Raw genomic sequence first — 27,950 nt, 5'->3', positions numbered from 1 at the left:
TTTCCCCTTGCAGAAGCACGCTGATCATTAACACTAGTTATGTCAAATAAGGTAATTATAAATGGACATATCTTTAAACAATAGCTTCTATGCCCCTCAATAACATCCAAGATACCTCTATACGCAAACGACGAGATGTACTAAAGCAACAAGACCATAGTTACTTCCTACAAAGCCAAGTTTGTTAATTTTATAGAAACCTGGACAACACATGGAGATTAGCTCTCCTTTCGTGACAACATGAGCTGCAGGATTATGTAATGATCTATTATACTGACAAAAAATATAGTGCTTTCAGAATTCATGCACACCATTTTATTCAGCAGCAGTGTACTGGTCGCTCAGAAGGTGTAAACGCTCTCTGACTTTTCTTCCTTCACCCCAACACACATTTACAGGACCACTCTTCATTCTTAGCAAAGTTCTACCATCAAAAAAAAGCTCTTGAACAAGCACCTCCTTGTTGCGAATGGGTTGTAGACTTGGTAGCTTCATTTAAGAGAACAGCCATCACCACACTCAATTCATAGAACTTGTAACTACGGAAAAAGCACAAGGTCTGAAAATTTGATTCCTGCTTTTCCAGTTTCACTTTATCAGAATACAGATTGCAGAAAGTGAAAAGATCTTCTGTCACACCATTGCTAACACTTCAACTTGCTGTCAGGTTGACATCTATGTTTAAGATTTACTATCTTTAGTCATTACAATCAAATTAAAAACCTTCAGTTAACCAAGGCTTTTTCTTGGTTTAAAAGATATGCTTGAATGGTACTGTAGTTTCTAAATCATTACTGAGAAGGGATGCAGCAAAACGCATAGCTTTCAATAGGTAACAACAAAAATTGTGCCAAATCTACTACTTCCTTACTTCAGTTCTGCTTTTCTTAACAACGGCAAGGACCTAAGTCTGAGGCTTTAGATAGCTTTAAAGAATAAAAGGAAGCCTCCTGACCTCTAGAAAGGGAAAATCTGAAAGGCTACTTGCTAATCAGACCTATTAAGAAAAAACAACCTCTGCTCCACTAGCAGTTTGCAGAAAAGCAACAGAATGCTATTTTGGAAGCATGCTTAGTGAAGGCCGTACAAGAAGACACTTTCCATGTAGCAGACATGCTGAAAATAGAACAGCTATTTTGATAGAAATGCTAGTTATGATGAAACCCAAATACTTACATTTGGGAACAAATTACAATCATGACAGTGGAAAAAACTAAGTCAGTACAATATGTTACTGTCAAGATAGCAAGTTGACAAAAAAGCCAGCTCTGTCATCTAAACAGGTGCTCACTAAGTAAGATGAGAACCACATACTGAAAAAATTGAAAACAAAAAAAAGAGCAGTGTTTTCCCTTCAACAGTGTTTATCTACTTGGATAAATTATCTGTTTAAATAAATTCATGAAGCAAGAAATATAATGTAACTGAAGACTATCACATTGCATGCACAAGGATTCAAAACTAAAAATTCACAAAGTCAGCTTACTTGGGTCATCTCCTTAACAACTGATGGTTTATGTTAAAAAAAAACCTATGTCTGTGAAGTATCCTGTCCACACTATATGGCACAAATAACTTTGGATAGTGGCTAAGAACAAACCAAATACTTTCTTTGCTTTCATACCTGTGACTAACTGCAGACCCAGTTGATATAACACTTCTATCAGCTGAAGTATATGCTCAAATATTCCTGCTTACAAAACAGAATAGTGGATAAGAAGCTATGATGTCTTAATTTTACTTAATTGGGACAACAGCAAATACTATGGCTAAACCTACTTGCACTTAGTATCCTTTATATTACAGTGAATGGAAAGGGAATGATTTTGCGAATGACCCTGTGCCTAAGATCACTACATATTTGTTTGATCAATAATAATCAATACTGAAGGCCTAAAAATGTGGCTGACAATTTACCAGCTTTGAAATTCTAAAGACTGTCCTCTCAACTATGCTAATTTAGATGGTTCAAACTCAGGAGTGGTACTTTTATGGCAGTAACATATTCCAACATTCCTCTATGAACTTTCATTAGAAAAGTATCTGTTCCTATTGAAACAATACCTCTATCCCCACTTCCCATTCCCACTACTTCCTCTTAAAGAAAAAAATGACTACTTAACATTCCTATGTATAGTTTAATCCTGATGACAAAATTATTAAAGGATAAATTAAAAAAAAAACACTATACTTATAATACCTAGTACATAAAGAACCACAAACTTTACAAACTGTTACTTTAGGTAACAGTTCAGTGCAGAAAGAAAAATAAAGATGACTGATTACATGAAACAGACCAAGACTTTTTTATTAATGTTTACAATACACAAGAGGCCTATCAAAATACTAATAGAAGTAATCTAAGCATGCTGATGAGACATCCATCCATCTTTATTTCCTTAAAAAAAGCTACAGTTGCTTGAGTGACTGTGCAAAGTTGTGCTTAACCTTACTTGACAGTTTCACTCAAAATTCTGAGAAAACTGTAGAAAGCTGAAAACATTTTGAGCTTCAGAACAAAGGTTACATTTTCTGAAAGTTATAATTAGGATGTTACAAAGGAAAACAATATCAACAAATTAGCACACTTTCCAGCATAAGCAAACGATGCATGGGATAAATATTTCTAGATGTCATTGAAGAAGAATGCAATTGTAGATAAATCACTAAATTGAACTTCTATCCTCAGCTCTGCTCTAAGCTGCTGCCAATTGTACCTAAAAACATTTCTCTTATCAGCTTCTCAAAGAAATAACAGCAGCATTGTCCCATTACATGAATACTTTGTGTAGTGCTTGTACAGTGCCACAACATCTTTTGTAGGCTATGAAAGTTTCATTTATACTTCGAATGATCTACTGAATTATTACTAAATGAGTGAAATAATTTATCTATCATTAAAGTAATTATCACAGAATAAGTTTTTCAATGATTAGTTTTCCAGAAAATTTTAACATTTTTTACCCTCTCATCATTCAACAATGAGGCAAATTCACCTAGGTCTCCAAATGTAAATACCAAGCTAGGTAGGAAACAAGCTACATGAGTAGCACAGAATTTCCCTAAGATGCTCTGTCACACATTGCCTCTATGGATCCCTCTTCACTAGCTCAAATATTAGCTAAGAGAGTTGTTTGATATAGGATACAGGACTTAAGGATGGCAAAGCTTTTGCATGGATTCTGTACAGAAGGTTGAATCAAAAAGAACTTATACTCAAACAAAAACACTATAGGAGAAAAATTAAAACAAAGAAAGAAAAAAACAGAAATTAAAGCAAAGTTGTTTGTATGTCCCCATAACCAAAGTTACACAATAAATGTAACAGCAGAGATAACAGCCTCCTCCTCTCATTCCACAGCTACAGATGGTAGCCATCTAGTATTTGTAAGCCAAAAATGTCATAAAATTTTACACCAAGCAACCTGTCACAGGACAAATCCAAACTTATGCATAGTTAAATAGCTAAAACCCCAAAACCAAACAAAAAAAACAGGGTCTTATTAACACACTTATCACAACGTTGATGAGTAACTTCTGAATCTCCATCAGCCATACACAAGAATGATCTGATTATGTTTAGTTACTTTGTTAATTCTAGACACAAAAAGTATTTGCCAGAAGTCCATTAACAAATGTTTTACTAAAGTTGAAAACAAAGGGGGAAAAATCCCAAACATTAAAGCCATAAAAATGGTACTATTGTCTGGAATGACATTACTTTACTACATTAAAGAAAAACTCAAGAAAAAGAGTATCCTGTACAGCATTAGGTCTCGATTTAGTATGTAGACAAACTGTTGGCATACCTAATTATGTACAAATTTTGTTGTCAAAGAGTAAAGCTGGAGGAGGAAGGAAGAGCAAAGATGAAATGCTTAGACAGGAACCACACAGAGTAACTGCCCTGAAATTGCACATGTACATTGTAGCAAAGACAGTAGAACACCAGTGCCTCCCAAGGTCATACATACACAAATTTGTTTGTTTAACAAGATAAAGGGATCGAATATCACACTTAAACTGTTTGTAGAATTTCAGATGTTATGATATATTCTTACCTTTTGCAGACTAGTAGGATTTAGCTGGGTTTTATCTATTATTTTCACAGCAACCTGGGGAAAATCAAACAACCAAGGATTATGAAACTCATAGAAATGTTTTAATAGAAATAGATTGCACCTCTGTAAGCAAAAACACAGATATGCCTGTAATACACACATGTATGTCTGTTTTTATGCATTTCATCAAGCAAAGTTTCCTCACCTATTAGGATCTATCAGCAGGAGTTCAGAACTTTGCCACCAGATGGTATCACCAAAGAATCAGTTTTATACTTCCATCAGTGTTTGGACAGAACAAGGTTATTCCGTTCACTGCAAAACCAGGCCCTCCAAACACAAGATTTGTTTCTCAATAGATTATCAATATCAATGAAATCTATCAACCAATGTCTTTGTCTTTGGTTTTGGAAATGCTTGGAGATGAACAGACCTCCTCCCAGCCCCACAACATCCCTCAACACTTGATAAACTTCTGGATCCCTTCACGGAGAAGGCACATTTTTAAAAATAAGGAGGTTAGAGGGAGAAAACTCAGGCAACCTCAGGTAAACTTATCCTATATCCTGAAATAGCCTCTTTACATCTTCCTTGAATGATGACCAAAAATGCACTTTTTCTATTCAGAAGAGAAAAAGTAAAAGAATAGCAAAAATATTTCTTGTAAAGATAGCCAGAGAATATAAAAGTCAGCCTTTTTTGTTTTTTGGAAAGGCTTACCTCTCTTCCAGTAAGCACATGCCTTGCCAATTTGACTTTGGCAAAATTTCCTTTTCCTATTGTTTTCAGTAAGCGATAATTTCCAATATGAGGATGCTCTTCATTGGTAGATGTAATGGAGTTTCTACATCGAGGGATGTTCTGTCTGCTACTTGACTTGATAGGCTGGACGTGTGGTTCAGTGTATCCATCCACAGAGGTATGCTGGAAGGCAGATAAAATGGTTGGGAATTTAGTTACCTTTGATTTGACAGCTGCACCAGAACAGACAAAAAGCATAAAAAGGTGTAGAGGGGAGTCATTGCTTTACTTTTCCTATATAATATAACCTTGGATGTTAGCCTAAGCAGCACATGCTGTCCTTGGGCAGAGTTTGATGCATGCGTGAAGAAAACAGTCTGCAGAAAGATTTTATCAGCTCCAAAAGTAAAACTAGAGATACCTAGGCAGTAATCAGCAAGCCATTTGCACACTTTTTAAAATATGAAACTATGCCAAACTACCACTGTATTGCACATAAACTTGTCTAATCATAAAGCAAGTTTAGTCTTCTAAAAATGTACAGTACAAAAAAATTTGTACTTTGGCATATTTGGAAGCAAGGTTTCACTCAATTTTTTTTAAATGTCTTCACTCAAATCATTATGGGAAAAAAATGGTCTTTTCAATTAGGCTTTGTTCTTTCAAAACTGTTTGCATCTTTTTGTAAGTCACAAAAGGTCTCATCAAATAACAAACAATATACATATTTATTTAGAAATAATAATCTATTCTTAAAAGTCTCCATGATAGCTCAACGTATTTTAAACCTCAAAAAGTCTGAAGAACTAAAAGGATGTTATTTTTAATGCATGCCAACACATCATCCCACATTGTTAGTCATTGAAATCGGCAGTGCTTCTGTATTTTTTAACTTCCAAGTATATAAGGGGCTTGGAAATGTTACAAGGAGAAACCAAAGTAACAGAAGACGTCAAAGGGATGTTAAGAGTATTTGAAGTACTTTCTGGCATTAGTGGCAGACGGGTACAAATGTTTAACAGGTAAAATTTAGCCTCTAATCTTTTAAGTTACAGATTTTTAAGCAGGCAAATATTGTAGGTAGACAGAGCATCTTCTCAGTCCAGTTTTTAGATTTTTTAACAAAAAGGCATGCTTACTCCTAGCTAGCTCCATTCCTGCTAAACATAAACCACCAACAACACTCAAAAGACATCTTAACGTTTTCCCCTTGTTCATTAGTTCAATCAAAAGGTATTTTGATACCTTTGTATAGAACACTAACTGAGACTGTTTCTTTACAGAGCAAAGGTTTCTAAATCTCTGACCTTAAGCTGAAAGCAGAGTCAGAGTCAGTGGGAGGTTTCACTGTTTCTCCCAGAACCCAACTTAATATTTGTCTAATGCTGATCTCACCTATCATTCCTTATGCAAGTAATAATTTTCTTATGCAAAATATAATTTAAAGCAGTGCTTCCAGCTTCAGTATACTTTTATTATAGACTGAAGTAGTTCCTCTCCTGTAAACATCCAGACTTACAGATAGCCCCATTGAGCCAGACAGTGTTATTTCAGGACATAAGCACTAGTGGAATTGGGAAAACTAGCAAACAGCTGCAACACAACCGGAAAAAACAAGGAGTATACCACAACCAGAATGTTCTTCCCAAATGTAGCACAACTCTGCTTACATCACCTACAGCATGATTAATTATTCACTATGGCCAGGAGAATGGTCCTAAATATATTTTTCCGTTTGTCTTTTCATTACCCGAGTCTCTGACAAATACTACTTTACTCCCACTGCTAAACTGTTTTCCAAATTGCTGCCAGACCAAGCAAGCCAGGCATCTTTAGATTCTGTATATCAGACAAATTTAATCAACCGTGAAATAACATACTAGCAATGGTATTCATCCTTTAGAAGCACATAATTAAAATACTTTCTGTGGACTTAGAGAATCGGGACAGCTCCAGGCAAAGAGCCTTTGAACATTCCTTCAACATTGGACACTAGTCCTACATGTGATAAACCAGAACCCAAATAAATCTCACCTAAGAAAACATCCTCCAAGATCCGTATTTTTACAGGGCTAATAATGAATGTTACAGCCATACCTAGAACCCTGTCCAGAGCTACAGCACTATGCTATCCAAGAAATTTTAAGAGTCTTTGAGCCTATTTATGCACACAATTACATCTTTACCACTTGAAATACAATGCCTACCAGAAGCATTTGCAACCCTAAGATCAATTGCCAATTTCATATGCTTCATAGGATTAGTCTACTTGAAGGGATCTTCTAGATACAGTTACACAGGCAAGCAAAACCAATGCCATGGGCAAAGTTAAAGATGGTTTACATAGGATAGATAATTTTAATGCACAATTACCAAGGCCACGGTGACAATATAAAGTAGAACCAAATCTGAAATAGTTAAAAAAAAAAAGAAAAAAAGTACCAAGATTCATGACCATGACAATTTTGGATTTTGGGGTTTTTCTGTGACAGAAAACTAATCTCCTTTGCATAGTTTCTTAATTAATCCTTCTTGCAAAGATTATCTTCAGAGTCAGTCATGTTCCCCAGTTATGCCCAAGGATGACAGAAAACATAAAGAAGGTCAAGTTTCTTAGTTTGTGAGCCACTTTTATATAGATAAATACATGAATCTGAACGACACTGAACGAATTTCAAATTACTCTTAAGTCTTGCAATAGGCCTCTCTTTTGCACATGGACAGCTTGCTATTGTTGGAAAGTACAGTACTCATCAAGTTCTAAAAATCAGCACTTAACCTTGTTATGTTTCAATAAGATGTTGAAAAAAATTGTTAGGTCAAATAAGGGTATCAGAGATTACTTCCAAACAATGCTAAAGCTGAATTTCACAGAAGCATGCAACATCAAGAAGCAGACAGGCTACATAGTCTAAAGATCTTTCTGATCCATTACAATACATTCATTCATTATGCATCAACTACTATGCGTCTATCTAAAAATGCCATTTCAGAAGAGTAATATCTGAGAAATCTTTCAGGGTGCCGGAAACAAGCGGGCAGCAAAAATGAAACACTCTACTTGAGCTTCACTGTCATCTTAAAACAAGTCCAACAACCTACATTTCCTACACCGGAATTTATTTAGGGATTCTGATATTTCTCTACATACCTTGATACTGTATCTTAATATATATACATACACACACACACATATATATATAATGGGAAACACTAACTTGCATCATAAATATGACTCAGTGTTAAAATATATAATCCGAAATGAATGCATAAAATGACAGACTTAAAATAAAATGCAATATGTAGAGCTGAAGCAGTGTATTAGAGCAGCTATTTAGGTATTTTGCATGTTACTCAAGTTTTTTAAAACCCCAAACAACTGAACAAGAAAAAAATCCACAGAAAACAAATATCTACCACCCTTTCAGAAATCTCAAACAAGAAAATAAAGCATTTTTAGATTGCAACTGAAAAGAGCTCAATTAACATTTAGTATTACTAACCAGGTTTTTTTTTTTCAACATGTTCTATTAGTGTTACTTCAGAAAGTCAGCAGCACTGAAGTGGCACTCTCTCATGTGAGAGAGTTAGCCTGACCCATTGCTTCCCCAAGAGACAAAGCCATCATTTTCCCTTTTTAACCAAGGCAGCTTTGCAAATGCAAGATGACCCAATGCTCAGACACTTTAATCTTTGAGAACGTGCAGAAGACCTAATCCCAAGAAAATACAGTGTGTGCTCCACTACTTATTCAGTATATTTTTGCTACTTAATGAGCCATTGGAATAGTGTTCTCATGGATTGTACGCTGTAATAAAACTTGCATGATCACATATACTAATTGCTCTTACAGCTTAAGTCTTAAGAAGTCCCCAAAACCATTCCAGTCACCAGACCACAGGGACATTCTCAAGAAAACACTGAAGGCCTCTACAGTCCTGGGTAGCTTTCACACATTGGTCTGTCTACAAATACAACTTACTTGACTAAATAAATGTCTTTATCCTACATTTTCCCCTTCCTGAATTACCACAAGGCAAATTTCTCGGTTCAGTCAGCCCATGGAAGCAAAGTATACACACATGGTCCTAGAAAAGATGTTATCATCGCACTTCCTCTCTCCTATTCTGAACTTAAGTTTATTGCAGCCAATATTTATATTCATAGCTTCAAATATTTTCAAGTAGATGCCATACACATGAGGATTTAACGACTGTCATTTTGCAAGGTAATCAAAATTGCTAGTCCAGAGAGGGCAAGTCTGAAAGATATAGAGGGCCATCTTCCAAAAAGCTCTGGATCTGCTGCATCAGAGGGGAAGGAAATGAGAGAAAGATGAGAAGTACTGTCCCAGACATTTAGCTGTTTTCATGTTTTAACTGCTTGCCATCTGTCACTATTCCTTTGGGACCTAGAAGCTTCTAGCAAATCAGCAAAAGAAAGACTCGCTTGAGGTGAAGTGCATTCAAACTAAAGTAGAAGAGTCCAATTTTTTGACAGATTTTGTTAAACATCAATGTAGAAACCAACAGAAATGTTCAGATCGGCTTGTTCGGCATAACATAGCAAGAGCATCCCAGAGGTTTAAGTTTACAGGTATGAAGCATGGTGCACAAGATGATAATACCTGATCTATCAGGCAGTACCAGAAGAAAGGAATTCACTCCTCTTCCAGGTAAACTTTACATCTGCACAAACCCACAGCTTACTCTTGCCAATATACCCATCACACTACAATTACTAAAGCATCTCTGATCTCAATGAAAACATGAATAAAGCACTACTTGCTCTAATTTTTCATCTTTCTCAGACATGTTAAAAAGTGCTTTGGAGGGGACAATTAAAGTGACTGAGTGTATGCACATATGAATATTTTCACAATTTCTTATTAGCACTTAAACACACACTAGATTGTGAATGCATGGTAGAAATTTCTGTTATTTAAAAAAAACCAAAAACACGAGACCCAAAGCAACCAATCTACTCCATTGAAATGGGATAACATCCAGGACTCAGCTCAGAAAACCCCAACACCACACACAGTGAGGGAGATTTTTAATCACATATCAAGATCAATGCATGGCAGAGACAGAAGACAATCATACAAAATTGTGACATTTCTCTAACTTGTATCCACATTCTGAGTCTGCTCACACTGCTTTCCAGAAGCACACAAAGAAAATCAACAACATGTATGTGCATCTTTCTGGTTACATGATATTTACATAATATGTAGGAATTCCAGGCATGAACTTTTCAAAGAGCTTGAAGCTATCAGCAATATAAACCAATGATTTTCAATAAAGCTGGCCTCAGGCAAGCATATGGAAACATTTCATTAACTGATGCTGTAACTCCGAAAAGCATTTTATAGAAAACTTTTAAAAAAACAAATCCAAACTGTAAATACGGAGTTGAACTCATAGCATCAAGTGAGATAACTTCCTCTTACAAAAAAAAGGTATCTTGTTTAGTATCTCGTTTTCTTCCTAATTGTAATATTCTTTTTCCAAAAAAACAACTTCAAACCTCAGTGAAACATTCCTATTTCAAAGTGAAATGCAGTCTATTAATGTCAATACACAGTAAGATACCTTTCTAAAAGTATACATCTATGTTTGTGATAGGTAAATTTGCACTGAGCATTGAGAAAAATCTTATTCTGTGTTTGTTACTATGGTATCTAAGCCCCTTAAAAGTTTTGCTCAGTTTTTTTTTACTGTTTGGTGTTTTGTTTCTTTGGGTTTTAGATGCTCAGGATAGCTTTGTGATACATGTCAGAAAAAGTTTGCCAGCTTTAAAACAGAACTTTTCTTCTAATCACAAACTACACAGGAAGCAATCTAGGATAGAAAACAGAGCCCATGTGCAGTGCCATTTACAGCTAACATGGCTTTTCAGAGTACATTTACATATTGGTCCACTAACCTGTCATAAATCCTGTCCATGTAAGTAAACTTGCTCTCAATTTTTGGTTTTTAAGTTTTTTTTAAACACAGCAGTAATGCCATATGGAAGGGTGGAGTTCATTATCACATGGAATCGCAGATACTTTTTATTCAAAGTATTTTAAAAAACCCAAACCCACACTAGTCCTCTCCTGAGAAGTCCGTCAAAGCATTCCAGAAAAACAAATACTTTCACAACATTAAATCAAGTCTTGTAACCTGAACTCAGCTAACATGCTTCCGTCTCTCCCTGGGCCCAAAGCCCTCGGCCTGGCCAGGCGTGCAGGTGCAGAAGAACAGGACCTTCCTGCCTTTGTTCCATTTCACTCAGAATTGGCACAGCTATTTCAACCTGGCACTTTCCTTCCTGACTCATCTCAAATACACAAACAAGATTTTCCAGGTTCTAATTCAGGAGTCAGCCCATTTAATCTCCATTAATTGCTACAACCAAACAGAATTCTTCCAGTTAAAATTGAGACAAGCCAGCTAAAAGCTGCTACAGCAAACCACAGGTGGAACAGAGAGAGGAAAAGAAGAATTATTCCTAAAACCCTATTACATTTACTCATTTTTGTCACCAGCTATAGCACTAAAAGTTACAGTCAGCCCTACCAAGCAAAAGCGTAAACTATTTCCTGTCTTGTCACAGTGAAATGGTTGATGTTCTTCACCCATGAAACCTAAGGTGAACCCATGTTTTTATAGAAAAGCACCAGAGGGAGAAGGAAGGAGGAAGGCTATTCTTCCTGCAGCCTCCTGGACACATTGAAACAGTGTCCTTCATATAGTGAGTTCTTTCAACATTTCTTACCAGCCACTGCTCTTTCCTCGGGAGGTGATCAGTTTAACCTTACCAGCCTTTTTTGACTTGTTTCATAACATCTTCAAACCTGCCAGCACAGAACTCCAGTGATAGTTTCCAGCTCACCCAGGACATCCTGCCAGCACTCAGAAACATGGGCAGCTATGGGGCACTGCTGCTGAATACCACAGCACTCACAGTTTGCTCAAAATCTCTCAGCAAAACAAAAAGAAAACGAAATGCTAAAGCTGGTGGTTAATTGAATGAAACAAACAAGAATAGGAACACACCCGGAAAGTGAAACTTCTGGCAAAAGAAACTGGCAGGAGTTTTTATTGCACTTATAAATGATGCAGCCAGGTCATTTTTCAACAGGCATGAAGAAAGGCAGAAGAGAGACATGAAGCAACTTACGGTTCAGGATCATGTCAAGCACAGGGACTCTCAAAAATTTGCAGAAGTACAAGGTGTGGAAAATCCTTTAATGTCCAGCTTCAAAACTGAGGGGAAAGGACTGCTTCAACAGTCTGGAAACTACAATCTGGAAACCTGAGGCTCTTGACAAGGAGAACAGCAGCAAGAGGCTGCTGGTTTACTCACAAAAGAGCAACTAGATTATTGTGCCAAGTGGCTCTGACACTCCTAACTGAAAAAAAACAGTCTTCTGGGCCAACTGAAAGGGTTTTTATTCTACAGAAGAAAAGCATAGACACAACTAATTGGGGCCATGCTCTGAATCCAAACTCATTCTTTCAGATTTTATGAAATGGGAATTTTTTCTTCTGTTGCCCATTACCTTCCTAAAACAGCTCTGACAGGGTCCACAAGTGGCACGATGGCAGCCGAAGCCAGCCCAACACTGCTCACACATCCGCAACTACTTAGAACTGCACTACTGCTGGGGCAGCAGGATGGAAAGCCAATACAAGCAGAATAGTCAAACAAAACCTAACAACTCTTCTGACAGGGTAACCTCCAGGCTCCCTGAGCATGTGTACCCCCCCCCAGTTTCCCAAGCATCAGTGCAGGCCCAAGGAGGAAGGGGAACATCCAGCACCAGGAAGATGAGGCTCATCAGCGCCACGTTAAGCTCTTGAGGAACCAGACTGTTGGGACAGGAACAGCATGGAAAAGAAAATTGATCACACCACTTTTCTTGATAATACTAAGGCAAATTGACACCAGTAGTGAAACTTTAGCTAGGAGATACGTTTTCCCATTCCACAACAAGGTAAAAAACCAGCAGGACTGGGGAAAAACCTAAAAGAACCCCAAACCAAATTAGTCCCATAAACAAATAAGTAGACTGCATATGAGACATAGAAGAGCACACAATGTGAGCTTAGGAAGCTACCCCTTAAGAGTGAAATGCATGGGCAATGCACCCTTAACATTTCTGTTACTTAAAAATTAAGTCTTCCTTTAGCAAGCTGGACAGCATTTTTTAAGTCTTTACATCCACATTACAAGATTCATCCAACAATGAATCCATCAAGACAGATTACCATCTTATTTTCAAAGCTATTTTACTTTGAGGTCGTCTTAACTTTCTGAAATAAGGCCTGCTCCTAAAAAGTGTTGAGATAACCAATTAAGATATCCAACCTGATAGGAACACACACTAATGGATGCAGACATGTCATAGAAAAGAAACTGTAGTGCAGTGCAGGAATCATTGAGGATCATATCAAGCTATGTTTTAAGTGAAGTTACCCAATATTCAGAAGGAATTTCCAATATTCTCTTGACATATACCTTTTAGAGATCTTGTAAGTTTAATCTAAAGGGTACAGAGACTCATCTTATTATTTCCCTTCCTACAATACAGTACATAAAACACAAATGTAACTACTACTAACTGAAGTTATTTTTGAGAATTAGAAGAGGAAGAAAATGAATGGATCTACAGTGGATTAACAGGATCTATTCCATGCCCTTCCACAGGAGCTACAGCCTTCAGGGGCAAGGAGATGCAGTTTTAAATATTTAAGACAGGATATAATCAGATCTGGCATTCTGCAGACATATTTTCATTATAAGCAATGATAGAAAGGTTGACTTTTAAGGTGGAATATGTATTTTGTCACAGGAAAATCAGCCACTTTCCTAGGAGGAGGAATCACCTTAGATAGCATAGGACACTTCTATCAAGTTTGCACTCAAGCAGCATTCAGTTGTAATGGATTTGTATTTGTCTCCCAAGAACAGTCTAGTAGATTCTGATCTGTTGGTAGCACCTGCAGGTAAAGTTAAATAGATACTCCTAAACTAAGTTGGTTTTCTGAATTTATAAACTATGTTTAACATACAGAGGAAGATTATGACAATGTATCCAAACCAGCTGGTACAGTGGGACACGGTGAACCCAAAGGAAAAAACCAAAGCAATATAAAGACTGTCTTCTGCTGAGTGCTTTCTGCCCGGTGTTTCATTTAGGTGTTAATTAACAGATCAAATACAGCCCTACAGTTGGGCTGTAGTAACTATTTACCTTTGTGTGGATAATGCTACACCACATTTCAAGTTAGCAAATATATTTCCAACCTTGCATGGATTTATGCTTAACTTCAAGCTGTCCAAACACTGTTATACCCCTTGGACCAGCTCGTATCTTGTGATCAAAGAGTGCGCTTTGCACAGAGCTCAGGCTGCAATCTCCTCAGATCGTCTTGTTTCTAAACTCATGCAACCACCTATTTTAACCTTTGCGCTTCAATTATTTATGATCACAAACTACCATAATGTATAACTATAGAAATATATGCAACTAGGAAATCAAATAGAAAGAAGGAAAAAGAAAAAACACAGCAGCAGTATCCCTCAAAAAATTGGAAAGTATGTAATATAGCTAGAAAATAATATTTCTTTATATGCATTAAACTGGCAAGTACAATAATACAGTAAATCGTGAACACTGACAATCACACATATACTGCAGATATTTGTCAATGTAATGAATTCAAATCATAAACAGAAATCCTGTATGAGTATAGCTAAGATGTAAAAAGTCAAGCACAAGAAAAACGAATGAGCATAACGAATAGTCTATGTTACGTAAGTCAGCAAAAGAAGCAAAAGAAAAAACATCACAGGATGCAAAGAAAAACCTTTGAAAGAATAGATTCTGGATTTACCCAGTCCCTTAAAATAAAAAGGTAAGAAAACGTGGAATAAGTAGATACATATATGTACCTATAGATATGGATAAAGTTTAAGAATATCAGACAAAGAATCTATTATTAAAGTTTTGAACAAAATCTACTGTATATTCAGAATGAATACAGTCATTAAAACAATATATAGTCCAACAGTAAAAGTAAAAAAATAAAAAAGAAGTATGACTTTCATGAGTCTTTGACATGCAGTGGGTGAGGAATCCCAGATCCCCAGCGATGGTCTTGAGATAGGATGCCAGCCTGCAAACTGTCAAAGCCAGGCACTTCCAAACTTCTGTGTCTAGATGGCTAAGTACAGCAGATAAGCAGTAACTGCAATGATGGCCTCCAGCCCACAATTAGCACTAGCAACTCTTGGTTAAGTTCTGAGCTGGACAACAATACAGTTTGGTTAATACTAGAGCAATGCATCTCACAGTCTGGAAATCCCCAGCTGAGGTGGCTTAAACTAATAGGATGCTGTCTCATATCAAAACAGGAACTAATTTAATTCAGTTTTAAGGAAAGTCAGGAAAGCAAAGAAACTATGGGAACCTGAGGACATCAGTGGGTGACAGGGACTAGCAATCTCCCTACCAGCAACTGTGAATCCATCCTCAAAACCTAAAGGAGTGTCACTCATGCAGATTTCAAATGGACATCACTGAAGTATTTCCAAAGACGAGTCAGAGAGCAATATCACGGTCTCTCTTGTATCATCAGCTTTCCTGGGGTCCCTCTCCCGCCCACACGCCTAAGATGTTCTTGCCTCTTAAGAGATGAGAAAAGCCTCAACGTTATAGGAAAGATGATCACATATCCCCTCACACAGTGTTGCGATTGCTAAATTATCACAAGCTCACTGGGAAATCAGTTTGTAATTTTCTTCCCCTAATTTACCAAAGTAACTAGAATCCTTCCAATCCAGTGGATAAGAGCTACTGCATTAAGTATCATTCTTGCATTACCATGCAGTTAACAAAGAATCAACTCATCTTGTACCATCTTCATAACACCCAACAACTGATCTGATATCAGGCACAACTTTCTACCCTCTCTCAAAAATTTTCTGGAAGTAAACTTAACTCTAATATATGAGAACTCTACTACCTGTCAATATACTTGACAGTTTCCCAGTTGGCTGCCTTCTTTTTGTCTCTCACCGAGCTAATCTCAGAAGTATCTTCAATTAAATCAAGACAGTATTAGGAAAATAGCTCAGGCATCCATTAATGTTTCACTCTATTATAATAGCTTTAGTCTAATAGTCAAGTGCTATATTTAATTCATCTTCTTCTGATTAGTAATTATTTTGTGAAGAAAATTAAAACAAACAGATGGATACAGAAGACCAGTTTGTCTCTTCTATCCTACTCCAGAAGGCTTGACCCCACTCACTTTGAAAATAATTCTATTTAAACTAAGTATTGCACACCACTAGGAAATGGATTTAATGAGTAACAGTGAAAAGCTTGTACACAATACCAAAACACAAAGTTTTACAAAAGGTCACACAAAGATAACAACAGCAGCAATAATAATAATATTTTATCTTGTATTTAGAAAACATCAAATTTAATTTTTATGTGTGCTACACTGCATAATGAATATGGTTCTTAAAAAGGACCTTTAAATGCAGTTTTTATCAGTCAATTTTGTTTTGCAGTTTGAGGGATTAGACTTCCCTTAGTCTGAACACAAACACTGCTGTAGGCACACATTCTAATGATAATTACATCTTCCAAAAAGTAATCCAGCATCTATATTAGATCAGCCCTCATTGTTCATACCAACTTTCTGTAGATGAAGCTTCTCTGGACTATGCAGTAGATGGAGCAAGAGTTTCATTGTGAAGTGCTTTCATGAATTTTCTTTGCTCATGTGCATCTTACATCCATCACTAGAAGAAAACTCTAAAAGGCAGCCAGCCTTGTTCATTTAATATCATATTAAGAAAAGTAAATTTGAAAAACTACTGTACACAGGTAAGCCTGGTAAAGACTACTGAGATAGTATTGTTAATATTTTCAGTATACATCTCATGGTATTAAATGATTACAATTGTTATTCCTTCTGAATCTGATCCTGAGGAGAAAATACTATTTTAGTCCTTTACCAAGTAATGACATTTTCCTGATTTTTTTTTTTTAAAGTACCAGTCACAGTCCTTTCTGTAATAATTGCAGGGAGCAGAAAATCTGATTACTGATGGAAAAAAAATTACTAAATAAAAACCTAAATGCTTTGAAGAATTCTATTACCTTCAATCAATAATATTATCTGGAATAGAGATACGAGTAAATACATTACACACGTAACCCATATCCTCTCCAAGAGCTCAATGTAGCATTTAACAGGCTAAGGTAATTTCCACGGCAAAAATCAGACTCTTCTTAACGCACAAGATTCTCTGAATTTTTGAGCTATGTCTCCGCTTATTTTAGGTAATAACAGAAACATCTAAGAATCAGAACGATACTTATATACAACTGAAGCCAAGAATGCACTCTCAAAAGGAATTTCAGATATTTACTGTTTAAGCACAAGCGAGTAATTTGCGCTGCTGCTACATGCATTGCAGTACACCCAACACTTCCCTATTCCTAGTTTTGCAGAGTACATTCCTCATGTATGTACTAATTGTCTCAAAAAAAAACCCCTCTCTTTACAAAGAACGTTATAAAATTGAATGTCTTTTCTAAATAAACATTATAAAGCTCTGGTTACTCTCTGAGGTTGTCCGAGAGCAGAAAGCAGAGTAGCTTTACTAGAAGGGAGAAAAGGAAATAGAGAGTGAGGAAAATACAACTTTAAATATTTGCCTGTTAGATTGTAACAATCCTTTTTACTAGTAATTTCAAGAGTAGCTCCCAAAACAGAAACAACTCCCCTCAGTCCACACACAGCAAAGCATTTCTTCAATCCTTTTAGCTTTACAATTCGGATTATTCCCATACTAAAATGTTCTTTGGGATTCATATAAAATTCTGTTACTTGAAGGATAAACAGGAGCTACAACTACGTAGCTTTAGTAAAGCTTTGTATTGCTTTTGCTTATGTCATTAAATGAGCAAAACTGGAAAAGGTCCAAGAAAGAGTGAGAAGCATAAGGAAGCTGGCAACAAGTACGCAAGCTCAAGCACAAAAGCACATTAGTAAGCAAAATGTGGGGAAAAACAAGGGGAGGAGTGGAGGGGGCAAGAATGTGATAAGATATTAAATTACAGGTGTTAAATGGACAGCAACTTAATGAACATGAGTAAACAGAACGTCAGAAAGATAGATATATATTGGGAAGTACAAAAGGATGCTGTAATGGCAGGTTATAGACTATCACCAGGTTTAAAATGAAATCAGTCAAATACTTGAGGGACTAAGTAAGGAAGGTGGTCTATGTGATAACCTTTAACATTGAGAATATAAATAAATGTCCTCTTCCCCTCTGAATAAGGGGGGTGCCAGGACACAAGTAAAAGACATTTTACTTTATTTTTCTTTTCCTTTTTTCTTAAGTATTGGGTTAAGATGGAAAAGATAAGAACCAACTGTGGGGAAAGGAAGCTGGGAGGAAAGCTTCCAAGAGAGCTGAAAATAGCACTCTATCGCAGTGACTAAGGCTGTGCCTCCACTTACATGAAGGTGCGTGTTTTACTGCATCATGAGTAAGGCGTGGGTCCTCCTACAGAAGCACAGTAGAGGAGAGGCACTACAGGTTTTACCATTTTACCACGAGGTTAGCCTTGGGCAGGAGCCTTTACAGAAAGCTCTACTAGAGCCTAATCTATCCAAATCTGATCTGTTTTCTCCAACCACATCTTTGTAGTGAAAGATATCACTTCACTCTTAACAGCCTTGCCTAATTTTGTCTCTGCTTGAGATTTTAAAAGTTATCATGCACTATTATTGCTTTATAATATAAAAACAATTAGGCTTTGTCACTAGTAATACCATCATTATCTGTTCTTGCAAGACTGCCACGGGCTACCCAGTTCAGCTATATGAACATCGATGTGCAAGAGCTTTCACGAGAGGTGAAATCAAGTTCTGTCACATTACTCAAACTATCCATATCACAACTGAGTATGTTTAAAACACAGTTCTGCAACACAAATGGACAAAGCTCCTTATATTGAATCAATTAAAATGTTAAGTTTGGGTATCATTCCCTTCTCTGATGAATACGAGTAACATTTTTCTACTTCAGTGAATTCTACAGGCCACACGTTTAAAACATTATAATTCTACTCACTGCCGACACACCACTAGAGTAACAGTGAACAAGCCAGACACCAATCTTAAGTCAAAAATGTTTTACTCTCCCTCCAGTATAACTCAACTATGTTCATCATTCCTTACCTGAGAAATTATTAGGACTATGAACACACATATTGGGTATTCCACTCACTTTCAAAGTGACCAGAAAATTTAAAGAATGTTTTACAGCTTTTTCTCTTCTGCTGCTTTAGCTTGGAAATTAAAACAACGAAACTAGCTAAAGCTTACCTTAAGCCAGAGTCCTCTTTCTAATATGTTGTCATTCTTTTGGAGAATGTAAAGTGTGAAGAGAAAGAATCTTTCTTTACAAACCACTTTGTATTACTGTACTGTGAATGTAGGCTTCTCTAACACATCTTACATTTTTACAAAACATAGTAAGTCTGAAACAGTTAGCAAACAAAAATCTGTACTGAGCACTTAAATCTTGAACAGCTCAGCAGGAGTGTTTACAAAAGTCATCTTGATCATAAACCACCTTAATGTTAACTAAACAAGTGGAGCACAGACACCCACAGTCTACACCTAAGTCTACACCTAAGGTGTCCCACCAGCATAGAATAGCAAGATAAAAGAAGAAAAATTACTGTACATGGATCCAGGAAAAAGTAAACAACAGAACATAAGAATTTGAAAACACACAAGCAATGCATTAATTTCAGTAGAAGACAGCCTGCTTTCCACAACAATTTAAGTGATGAAAAGTGACTGTTGAGAAGACAGAATTTCAGAATAACATAGTGATCTTCCATTCTACAGAGTCGCACAGAAAACCTGTGCTTTTGGGTTTTACATAAATACACTCTATTGATCAATCATTACAGCCTAAGCCATGGCACTGCTCCATGAGCACGTCTGGTTCATTGCTTTAAAGGTTAATTGCAGCTCAGCTGAATTTAACTGTGCAGATGCCTTACGATGACTGTGAACATATGTCTTTCAGCATACGTCGGTGTTTTCCTTCAAAATGTACATAAAGAAATCCCTGATAAAATGCTCATCTGAGAAAGACTAAGAAAAAAACAAAACCCAAACAACCAAACTTTTTTTTTCCAACCATCACCTCAGTTCAAAAAGAAGCATGATTAGGACAAGCACAAAAAAGTACTTTTCAATGCTTCTGCTTATTTTACCATTACAGCTATAGTGTTTTTGGTCACTGCTTAGAAAAAAAGATAAAACAAACATAGGGAAACTTGCCTTAGAACAAGAACTATTTTATCCCCTCAGAATTTTTAACCTTGGATTTGCTCATCAAAATTGTCTTAAATTGGTATCATCACATAAAGCTATGAAGTCACAAACTAACCTTGAGAAAAAAGGAGAAATTTTCTTTCTTACATGAACTACAACAGGCCCATTTTCAAGTTCAGTTTAGCACTGAGCAGAGAGAACACATGCAAAAATGTTAATTTAGAATGTGAAAAAAGTTAACAAATAAGCTTGGTAGATGATGTGGAGTAAAAACTTATTATTAAAACTCAGATTCAGATGCATTATATTCATTACACTGAATGACATTAATGTTTTGATGGAAGTTTACTATTTTCATGGTTGTTTTGTGAAACATTGAACTGTGGAGAATATTTCCCTTAATTTACCACTACCTAGAAGGAAGTAAAAATTCGAAAATGAAGACCTAGGAAAAAAAAAAACTGTGGAGTAGTTAAAAAAAAAAAAGAAAAAACCCACACACCACAAAACAAAAGGAATAAACCCACCAAAAAACAACACAATCACCTTTGGTGACTCTGAAATTCCAGAAAGATTTTTAAAATCCCCCAATAACCCAGCCACAGAATGCAGAATGCAAACATTGTATTTCCAATAAGAAAAAAAATTGATAGATTGTTTCATGACTATAACACAAATAAGCTAAGTTTGAAACATGTCACTGTCTGCAGCAATGTACAAGTAGTGTCTTTAATCTGGAGGGCAGCATAGAGCATAAATGTGTATTAAAAAAAAAAATCAGTCAGAGCTACTAAAAGATAATATAGAAACAGAATCAAGAAAGTGTTTCTGATATCACAATATTTGAAAAGTTCATTCAAACTCTCAGATTGCTAGTAGGCCAATTTGTAAAAAAACCTGTCTTAGGGCTTCAGTTCCACCATAGACTTCTAGCTTCATATTAACAGTAGAATTATCTCTCCTTTCAACAAGATAGACCAGATTATTTGAGAAACTACTAGTGTTTAAATTTCTCTCTCAAATATCACTAAGATATTAAGGCTACTAAATTCCGAGAACAAGAAAAAACAACTCAGCAAGTGCAAATACAAATTGCTGATAGAGAACATTTTTTTTTTCTTTTTTAAAATCTCTATCTGCTGATAAGGCATTATGAAATGAAAAATGAAAAAATGAAATTACTATTTTTTCTATGTTTAAACTATTAATACAAAATAGAAGCTAATAGGAGCTCCCTCTGCTAAGCAAAAGTAATTTTGATGATAGAAACTTAAACACACTCATAGTAGAAGCATTAATTTCCATATATAATTGGGTGCCATGGGAAAGAAAACACTGCCTTTACTGATGATTAAAACAAGTGCAGAGTTTGAAAATTAAGAAAGCTATATTAATATAAATGGTAAGTCCAAGTGATCAGAAAAACACAATGGTAGAGACCCCATTGATAGAAAGGCTCCATGGAACATAATCTCCTTGTTCTAGTTCAGCGTTTAACTCCACTGACCATGTAAGTACATGCAAGCAGTTTTCAGAATGCCAATCACAATCTAACTATGTTTACCTATGAACCTCAGAAACCCCATGAAGTATGAAACGAAACAAGTAGTACAATCAAATTACATTAACTCTTTCTGAACTTTAATGCTACACATCTCTTTTATGATGTCTAGAAAGAACACTGAAGTGTGAAGCTATACTTTTATGTGTTTGTTCAAAAGCATTTCTCTTTACGGAAGGAAAATGAAACTAAACATCTATATCACCTGTCCTGTGACTCTCACATTCACATGGAAGGATATCTTCAAAATTGATAACATACTTCATAATAAAATGGACTTTGGTCTCTCTGTTCATAATGCTCTAGCTAAACATGTGTTTTTCACCACAAACTTAGAAGCTTGCTCAAGATCTGAACCAAAACAACAACAAAAATGCCTGTACAGAGAAAACAAACATTCAATATAAGATTAGAATATAGCCTGTTCTTAACATTCAAACAAACATACCACCTAATGGTGCATATATGATCAAGGAAAATAATCTTACAAGGAAAAAACATAGGCATTCCTCAGTTTGCTAAAGCCCATCTCCTGTGGATAAGAAAGATACAGCTGTACTCTTGAACCCAAAAGGTTTGGAAACTAGGCCATTCTTCTGCTCAAGGCACTAAACGAAAGAATTCTTGTCAGATACTTTCTCCCACGCCCCCTCTGTCCAAATCAAAACCATGTGTTCTTATTGTGCAAAAGTAAATCCAGAAGGGAAAAAAAATAACCACAGAAGAAATTAAATATGGTATAATTATTATTACCCCAACCTGATCACTCCATTCCATTCTCTTATCTCTTGCCCTGTACATTTTTTTTTTGCTCTTTAAAATGCAGCTTTACCTATCTGTGTCACCCTTGACCACATGTACTTCAGCTGGCATCGAGACATCACCCTTCCCTCACCAGCCTGCACATGAGTGTGCATGTGTCAAAAGTATAATTATTTGTATGATAATGAAGCAAATCACATGATCATAGGTCATTATATCATCCTTCCTTAACATTTGCTCTGGCATGACATCTCTTAAGCATTCTCATATGGCACGGGCTAGGTGAGACAAACTGTAATTTCCACATTGCTCCTCATCCCTGGCCAGCGTTACCATCCAGCATTCCTGCCATACCTGTTCCCTCTTCTGCCATAAACACGTTAAGATCTCTGCAGCAGAATTAACCAACTTCTATGCATCTGAAGACTACACCACAAAATAATATCTTAGAATTTGTCTAGATGGGTGATGCCACAACACAAATAAATAGCAATACCTTCACAAATAGTAATATTTTCAAAAGATTAGATTACACTTACTAGAGAAAAAAAAAAAGTACTCATGCCAGACTTATGACTTTCTGACTTTCTTATGTCAGAAAAAACAAACTACAGCATTCTCATTTTTATTAATTTTACTAAAACAAGTAATATACAGCTGACCATTGAATCTCTAAGAGTCTTTTCTTACACAGAACTCCCCGAAAACATTAGGAGAATATATTACTGATTTTTTTTTTGGCCTTAATTCAGGAAAATCATTCCTCAATATAATGATATGATATATATCTATATGAAGGGAAAAACATAAAAGCCCCTCTCTCCTCAATTAGTATCAACTCAATGAAAACAAAACAGTCACGCTAGCTCAAAGCTTTTCTTTCTTGTCCCTCTTCTTCTCCAGCCTCAGCAGAAATGGGAAGCTCAGCTCACCCAAACTAACCCCCACTGCAAATGTTTGAATAAACTGAAACATTACCTACCACAGCCTACGTAAAACATCAAAAGGAAGCTGTAAATAGTTACATGTACAAGATAAAAATACAGGAAAATTATTGTTTAGAATATTACTCTTACCCCTCACTTGAAAAAATAAATTCAGTAATGGTCACAAAAATAATCCTTGCTGTACTGTCTCCACCCATTAATTTCCCCAAGTTCAATAGGAATAAGTGTTTGACAAATATTCTATTTTGTTTCTTTAAACATGGCTTTCATGAAAAATATTTACGGACATATGTGACAAAAGTTAAACAGCTCTGGGAGATATAAAGAACAGCAAAAAGGAAAGCGGGGGGGGGGGGGAGGAAAAAAAGGTGTGAATTTCTATAACACAGACCTATCAGTTACACACATACTGACTGTTTCACAGCCACCGTTTCCCTCCACCTGTTGTTTGTCCATTGTCAGAGATCCCTGTAGCTTTCACTCCAGCTTTCTGATAAGACTTTATCAAGTAATCTGCTGCATGACCTTATCTCTTAAAGACTACTTTTAAAGGGTGCTGTGGGACAGAAGGCAGAAAAAATTACTAATATGAATGTTTTTTACCCATCCCATTAGGAACTTCTGTAAATCTTCAAAGAATGTACAGTCTTAAAATAGGTACTATACCCCATTATTACACTATTTGTTTTCCAAGTCAAAGAGTGCATGCTTGCATACTCACTGAAAAAAGCATATGTTTAAATTAGAAAATAAATACACTTTCAAGAGCACTGAAAGGAGCTGCCAAGTGACAGGGGATGGCAGTGGTAGGGTAGCTCTCCATGATTTCATGCAACGACCTCACATCACGTGCAAAGTACAGCTGGATGCGTACATAGGTCTGTACACAGAACCATCAATCAGCTCTCTCCGGGATACAGAGCTACAGTCTGTCCCTTGAGAGTTAGACAATGGAGCAACATTGCAGAGATGGAAGAAAAGAGCACTCTCCTGAAGATCACCATTAGCTGCACAACTTGAGAGCTTTGCTAATATATGTAGTACTTGGGAATTGGAAATACGCACTATAAAAAGATGCACTTATTTACCAGGCCAAAACCACTAATACTTACACTACTCTTTAACTCCTCCCTCTTCCCAATAACTTCTCCCTTTAGTTGTAACTTCTTATTACCTCAGTTACCCAGAGCTTAGGAGATAAACTTTGTGCATCAAGACCCATCAGCAGAAGCACTTCCCCAGTTCATTAGTGTTTATTAGCAGCGGGAAGCAGTTAAATGTAAATTAAGTCTCACATCTCTCTCACAGAGTCCATTTTAAACCAAGGAACACTGCTGTTTGGGAGGTCAGCAACAAAGCACCTCCTCTTCCATCTCACATTTCCCACTTGCGCAAAAAGTCTTATGCAAGGGAGACCACAGGTAGTGGGGAGGGCTTCCCCAGGCTCCCTGAGGGGCAAAAGTGACAATCTTCTTAAGCCCTCTGCTCTGAAATCCAGCAGACACTATACTAGAGACAGTAGTAGAATTACTTTGTGCAGACTGAGGAACTTACTACCACATGATTCTTTACTGTTTATCTGATTGAAGGATTACATTCTCCACTATTAGGTTACAGATTTACACCATGATTTTCAGGAGCAAAAATGCAATTTTCAGTATTTTCATTCTTGTTCAAACCCAAGGGGTTTTTTTGAAACTCAATGTATTCTTTAAAACAACAATAATTAAAAAATAATCCTTACTTAGCTCTAGGTGTCAAAATAGAGCAGAAGTAGCATAGTATTTTCTAAACAAACTAATAACACTTTAATTGAAGTGTTCATTCTGTAGAAGTTGATGACGTTTATTTCCATTCGCTTTCTGTAGACGTAGTTTGCAAGTCTTAGTACTATATTGCTGGATATATGCATAAATATTTCTTATCCTTCATGTCACATATCTCTCATCTACATTCCTACATATTTTGAAATGGAAACTCATGACTAAAGTGTATCACTCAAAACTGGACTTCATCATTCAATTAAAGCTAAACTTTCATTTTAAACTCAAAGACTTCCTTTAATTCTGACACTAATACAGGCCTCATCAGTCCATGAAGAGTAAAGGACAGATCAAATGCATCTTGCTTTAAGCTCTAATTAGTAACCAGGCTGATATTGCTATGTCAATTAAACTTTTGCTGAGCAACCAATACTAAAAACTCATTATAATAAGACATGAAGTTAGGGTTTCATTTGTTTAACTATATTATCTCAGTTCTGTTACCTTTGCCTTTCAAACCCTCTTTCTCATACTTGCTCTTCACTTCATATCATTCAGTAACTTACTCATCTGCTCCTTTGGCTTGTACAGTACCAAAAACTATGAGCTTTTCCTTTTGGCCAGAAGCTCTACGTATTGATGCAAGACAAACAAACACCTTCAACGCATTTCAATCCACCAGGCCGTCTTCACTTCTCACTGTCACTTGCTAACTATGTAAAGGTTGGATGCGATTGCACACATTAAACATTAAACTTCAAATTACTCCTTTTTTTTTTCACCTGCACCTTCTGCCGCCTTCCCAAAGGCAACGAACAATATCTAGCACACATTCCAAACATAACTCGTAATATTGGTTCCCTCATCCAAGATAGAAATTTCACACCTCCCCATACTTCTGCCTATTTCAATGATCACCACCAATGGACAGGACCAAACATGGCCCACGATTTTAAGATTTATCATATACACCATCTGTCAGAACCAAGACCGGTTATTTTCCACGGGTAGACCCCGCAACAGAGAACAACACTACGCTTCTACTCTTATCAAGCCCGGGCGGAGCAGAGGAAGAGCGCAATGATGTTTAAACAGAGCACAAAGGAAGATAGAAACAATCAACTCGGGAGATACCAAGGACACGGCGACAGCCTCTCTCAGACGCAACACAAAGCAAAATGGGAAAGAATACAGGAACAACGACGCCGGGGACTATCTTCGAGGTGCAAAATCAAACAAAGAGCAAGTACATCTGAACCCCAGAAGATGAGAGGGGCGAGTGCCAGGCTGTTAGAAAGCCCACGCATCAGTGCCTCGGCCCAGTTACAGGGGTGCCTGGTGTGGGGGACGTGTGAAGGCAGGGCAGCCCGGCCTGTCGTCCGCCGGGGCCAGAGGCCTCTCGCCGGCGGGGGACCGAAGCCAACTGCCTGTATGCGTCTACATAGAGCCGCCGGCTTCAGTCAAGTACATATATGGGCAGCCCGGCCCAGCCCGGCGCAACAACGCATGGAGGGGCTGCCCAGCCGCGGAGGGGAGCGGCAGCCGCCCGCCGACCCTGCAGGAGGCCCGGAGCCACGGGCGAGCTGGGGCGACGTGGAGCCCAGAGCGACGGACCCGCCCCGGCAGCGCCGCATGGAGGAGCCTGAGGCGCGGGCAGCCGGCGGGGCCGGCCCGGCGCGGGGGTGCGCCCGGCCCGCCGGGCGAGAGGCCGGCCGTGGACCGCCCGCCCCTCGGGCACCTGGCCTGGGCGGCAGGAGGGGCCGGGCCGCCACCAGGTACCGGGGAGAGGCGCCTGCGGAGGGGGCAGCTGGCAGGGGCGCGGCGGAGGGGAGCCCGGCGCGGCACTCACGTTCTCCGTGTCCCGCTCGTTGACGGTGGGCAGCGGCGTCCGAGTGGACATTCTGTGGGCCGCGGAGGCGCCGCGCCCGGCGCGCTGAAGGGAAGGCCGTCCGCTCTCGTAGGCCGCGGCGGAGGCCGCTGTCTGCCCCCGCCGGCAGCCGGGTGCACACGGCGGGACGCGGGCCTCCTGCCGCGTTACCGGCCCCGCTAGGCGCCCGGCGCCATCGCCTCGCCCGCCCGGCCGACCCTCCGCCCGCCTCGCTGCCGCCGGGCTCCGCGCAGTTCGACCGCCGGCTCCTCCTCCTGCCCGCTCAGGTGAGCGGCCGGCAGCACAGGGGGGCCGCGGCGCCTCCTCGCAGCATCCGGCAGCAACACCGACTCCTCCTCCTGCCACCTCTACCCCGCGCTCCCTTCTGTCTCCCCTCCTCCTCTTCTCCCTCCCCTTCCCCGCCCCCGCCTCGCCGCGCTGGGCCTGGCCCCGCCGGCCAGGCTCCGCCGCCCCGTGCCGCAGGAAGCGCTGGGCGGTGCGGACGGGCGCGGCAAACGCGGGCGGGCGAGTGGCCTCCGCCGGCGATGCCGTCCCTCCAGCCGCAGCACCCGTCTCGGGTAGCGCCGCGCCGGGCCCGGCCTGGTCCTTCTGGGGTGAGGGCCTGCTGGGAGGGCCCGCAGAGCCCCGGCCCGAGGGAGCAGGTGTACTTGTTGAGTTGGGAGGTCGAGAGGAGAGGACGACTCGGTGTCACTGGGTCAAGAGCTGTCCGGCGGCGCCGGGAGCACCCTTCAGGCAGCCGGAAAGGGGGAGGGCCGCGAAGAGGCCCGCGGGGCTCGGGCGGTCAGTCGCCAGGAGAGCCTTGCGTCAGGGACGCGGGACGGGACACACTGGAGCAATGGGGCCCGCTGCA

At 38.5% G+C, this 27,950-nt stretch overlaps 1 protein-coding gene across 7 annotated transcripts in view; it reads right to left on the bottom strand.

Moving 5' to 3' along the window:
- Window positions 1–27,457, bottom strand: part of MARK1 (microtubule affinity regulating kinase 1) — a 60,555-nt gene extending 33,098 nt beyond the window's left edge. For all 7 annotated transcript variants that reach the window (XM_061991456.1, XM_061991460.1, XM_061991457.1 and 4 more), the window contains exons 1-3: window positions 27,062–27,457; window positions 4,782–4,985; window positions 4,062–4,115 (exon numbers count right to left, since the gene is read on the bottom strand). In XM_061991456.1, the coding sequence (XP_061847440.1) occupies window positions 4,062–4,115; window positions 4,782–4,985; window positions 27,062–27,112 (309 nt within the window). In that variant the 5' untranslated portion in view covers window positions 27,113–27,457. The remainder of the gene's footprint in view (window positions 1–4,061; window positions 4,116–4,781; window positions 4,986–27,061) is intronic.
- Window positions 27,458–27,950: the final 493 nt, after the last annotated feature.

Source organism: Colius striatus, chromosome 2, assembly GCF_028858725.1.
Source record: "Colius striatus isolate bColStr4 chromosome 2, bColStr4.1.hap1, whole genome shotgun sequence".
In the NCBI taxonomy this organism is placed as follows: Eukaryota; Metazoa; Chordata; class Aves; order Coliiformes; family Coliidae; genus Colius; species Colius striatus.
This window is presented reverse-complemented; position numbering and strand designations above follow the sequence as displayed.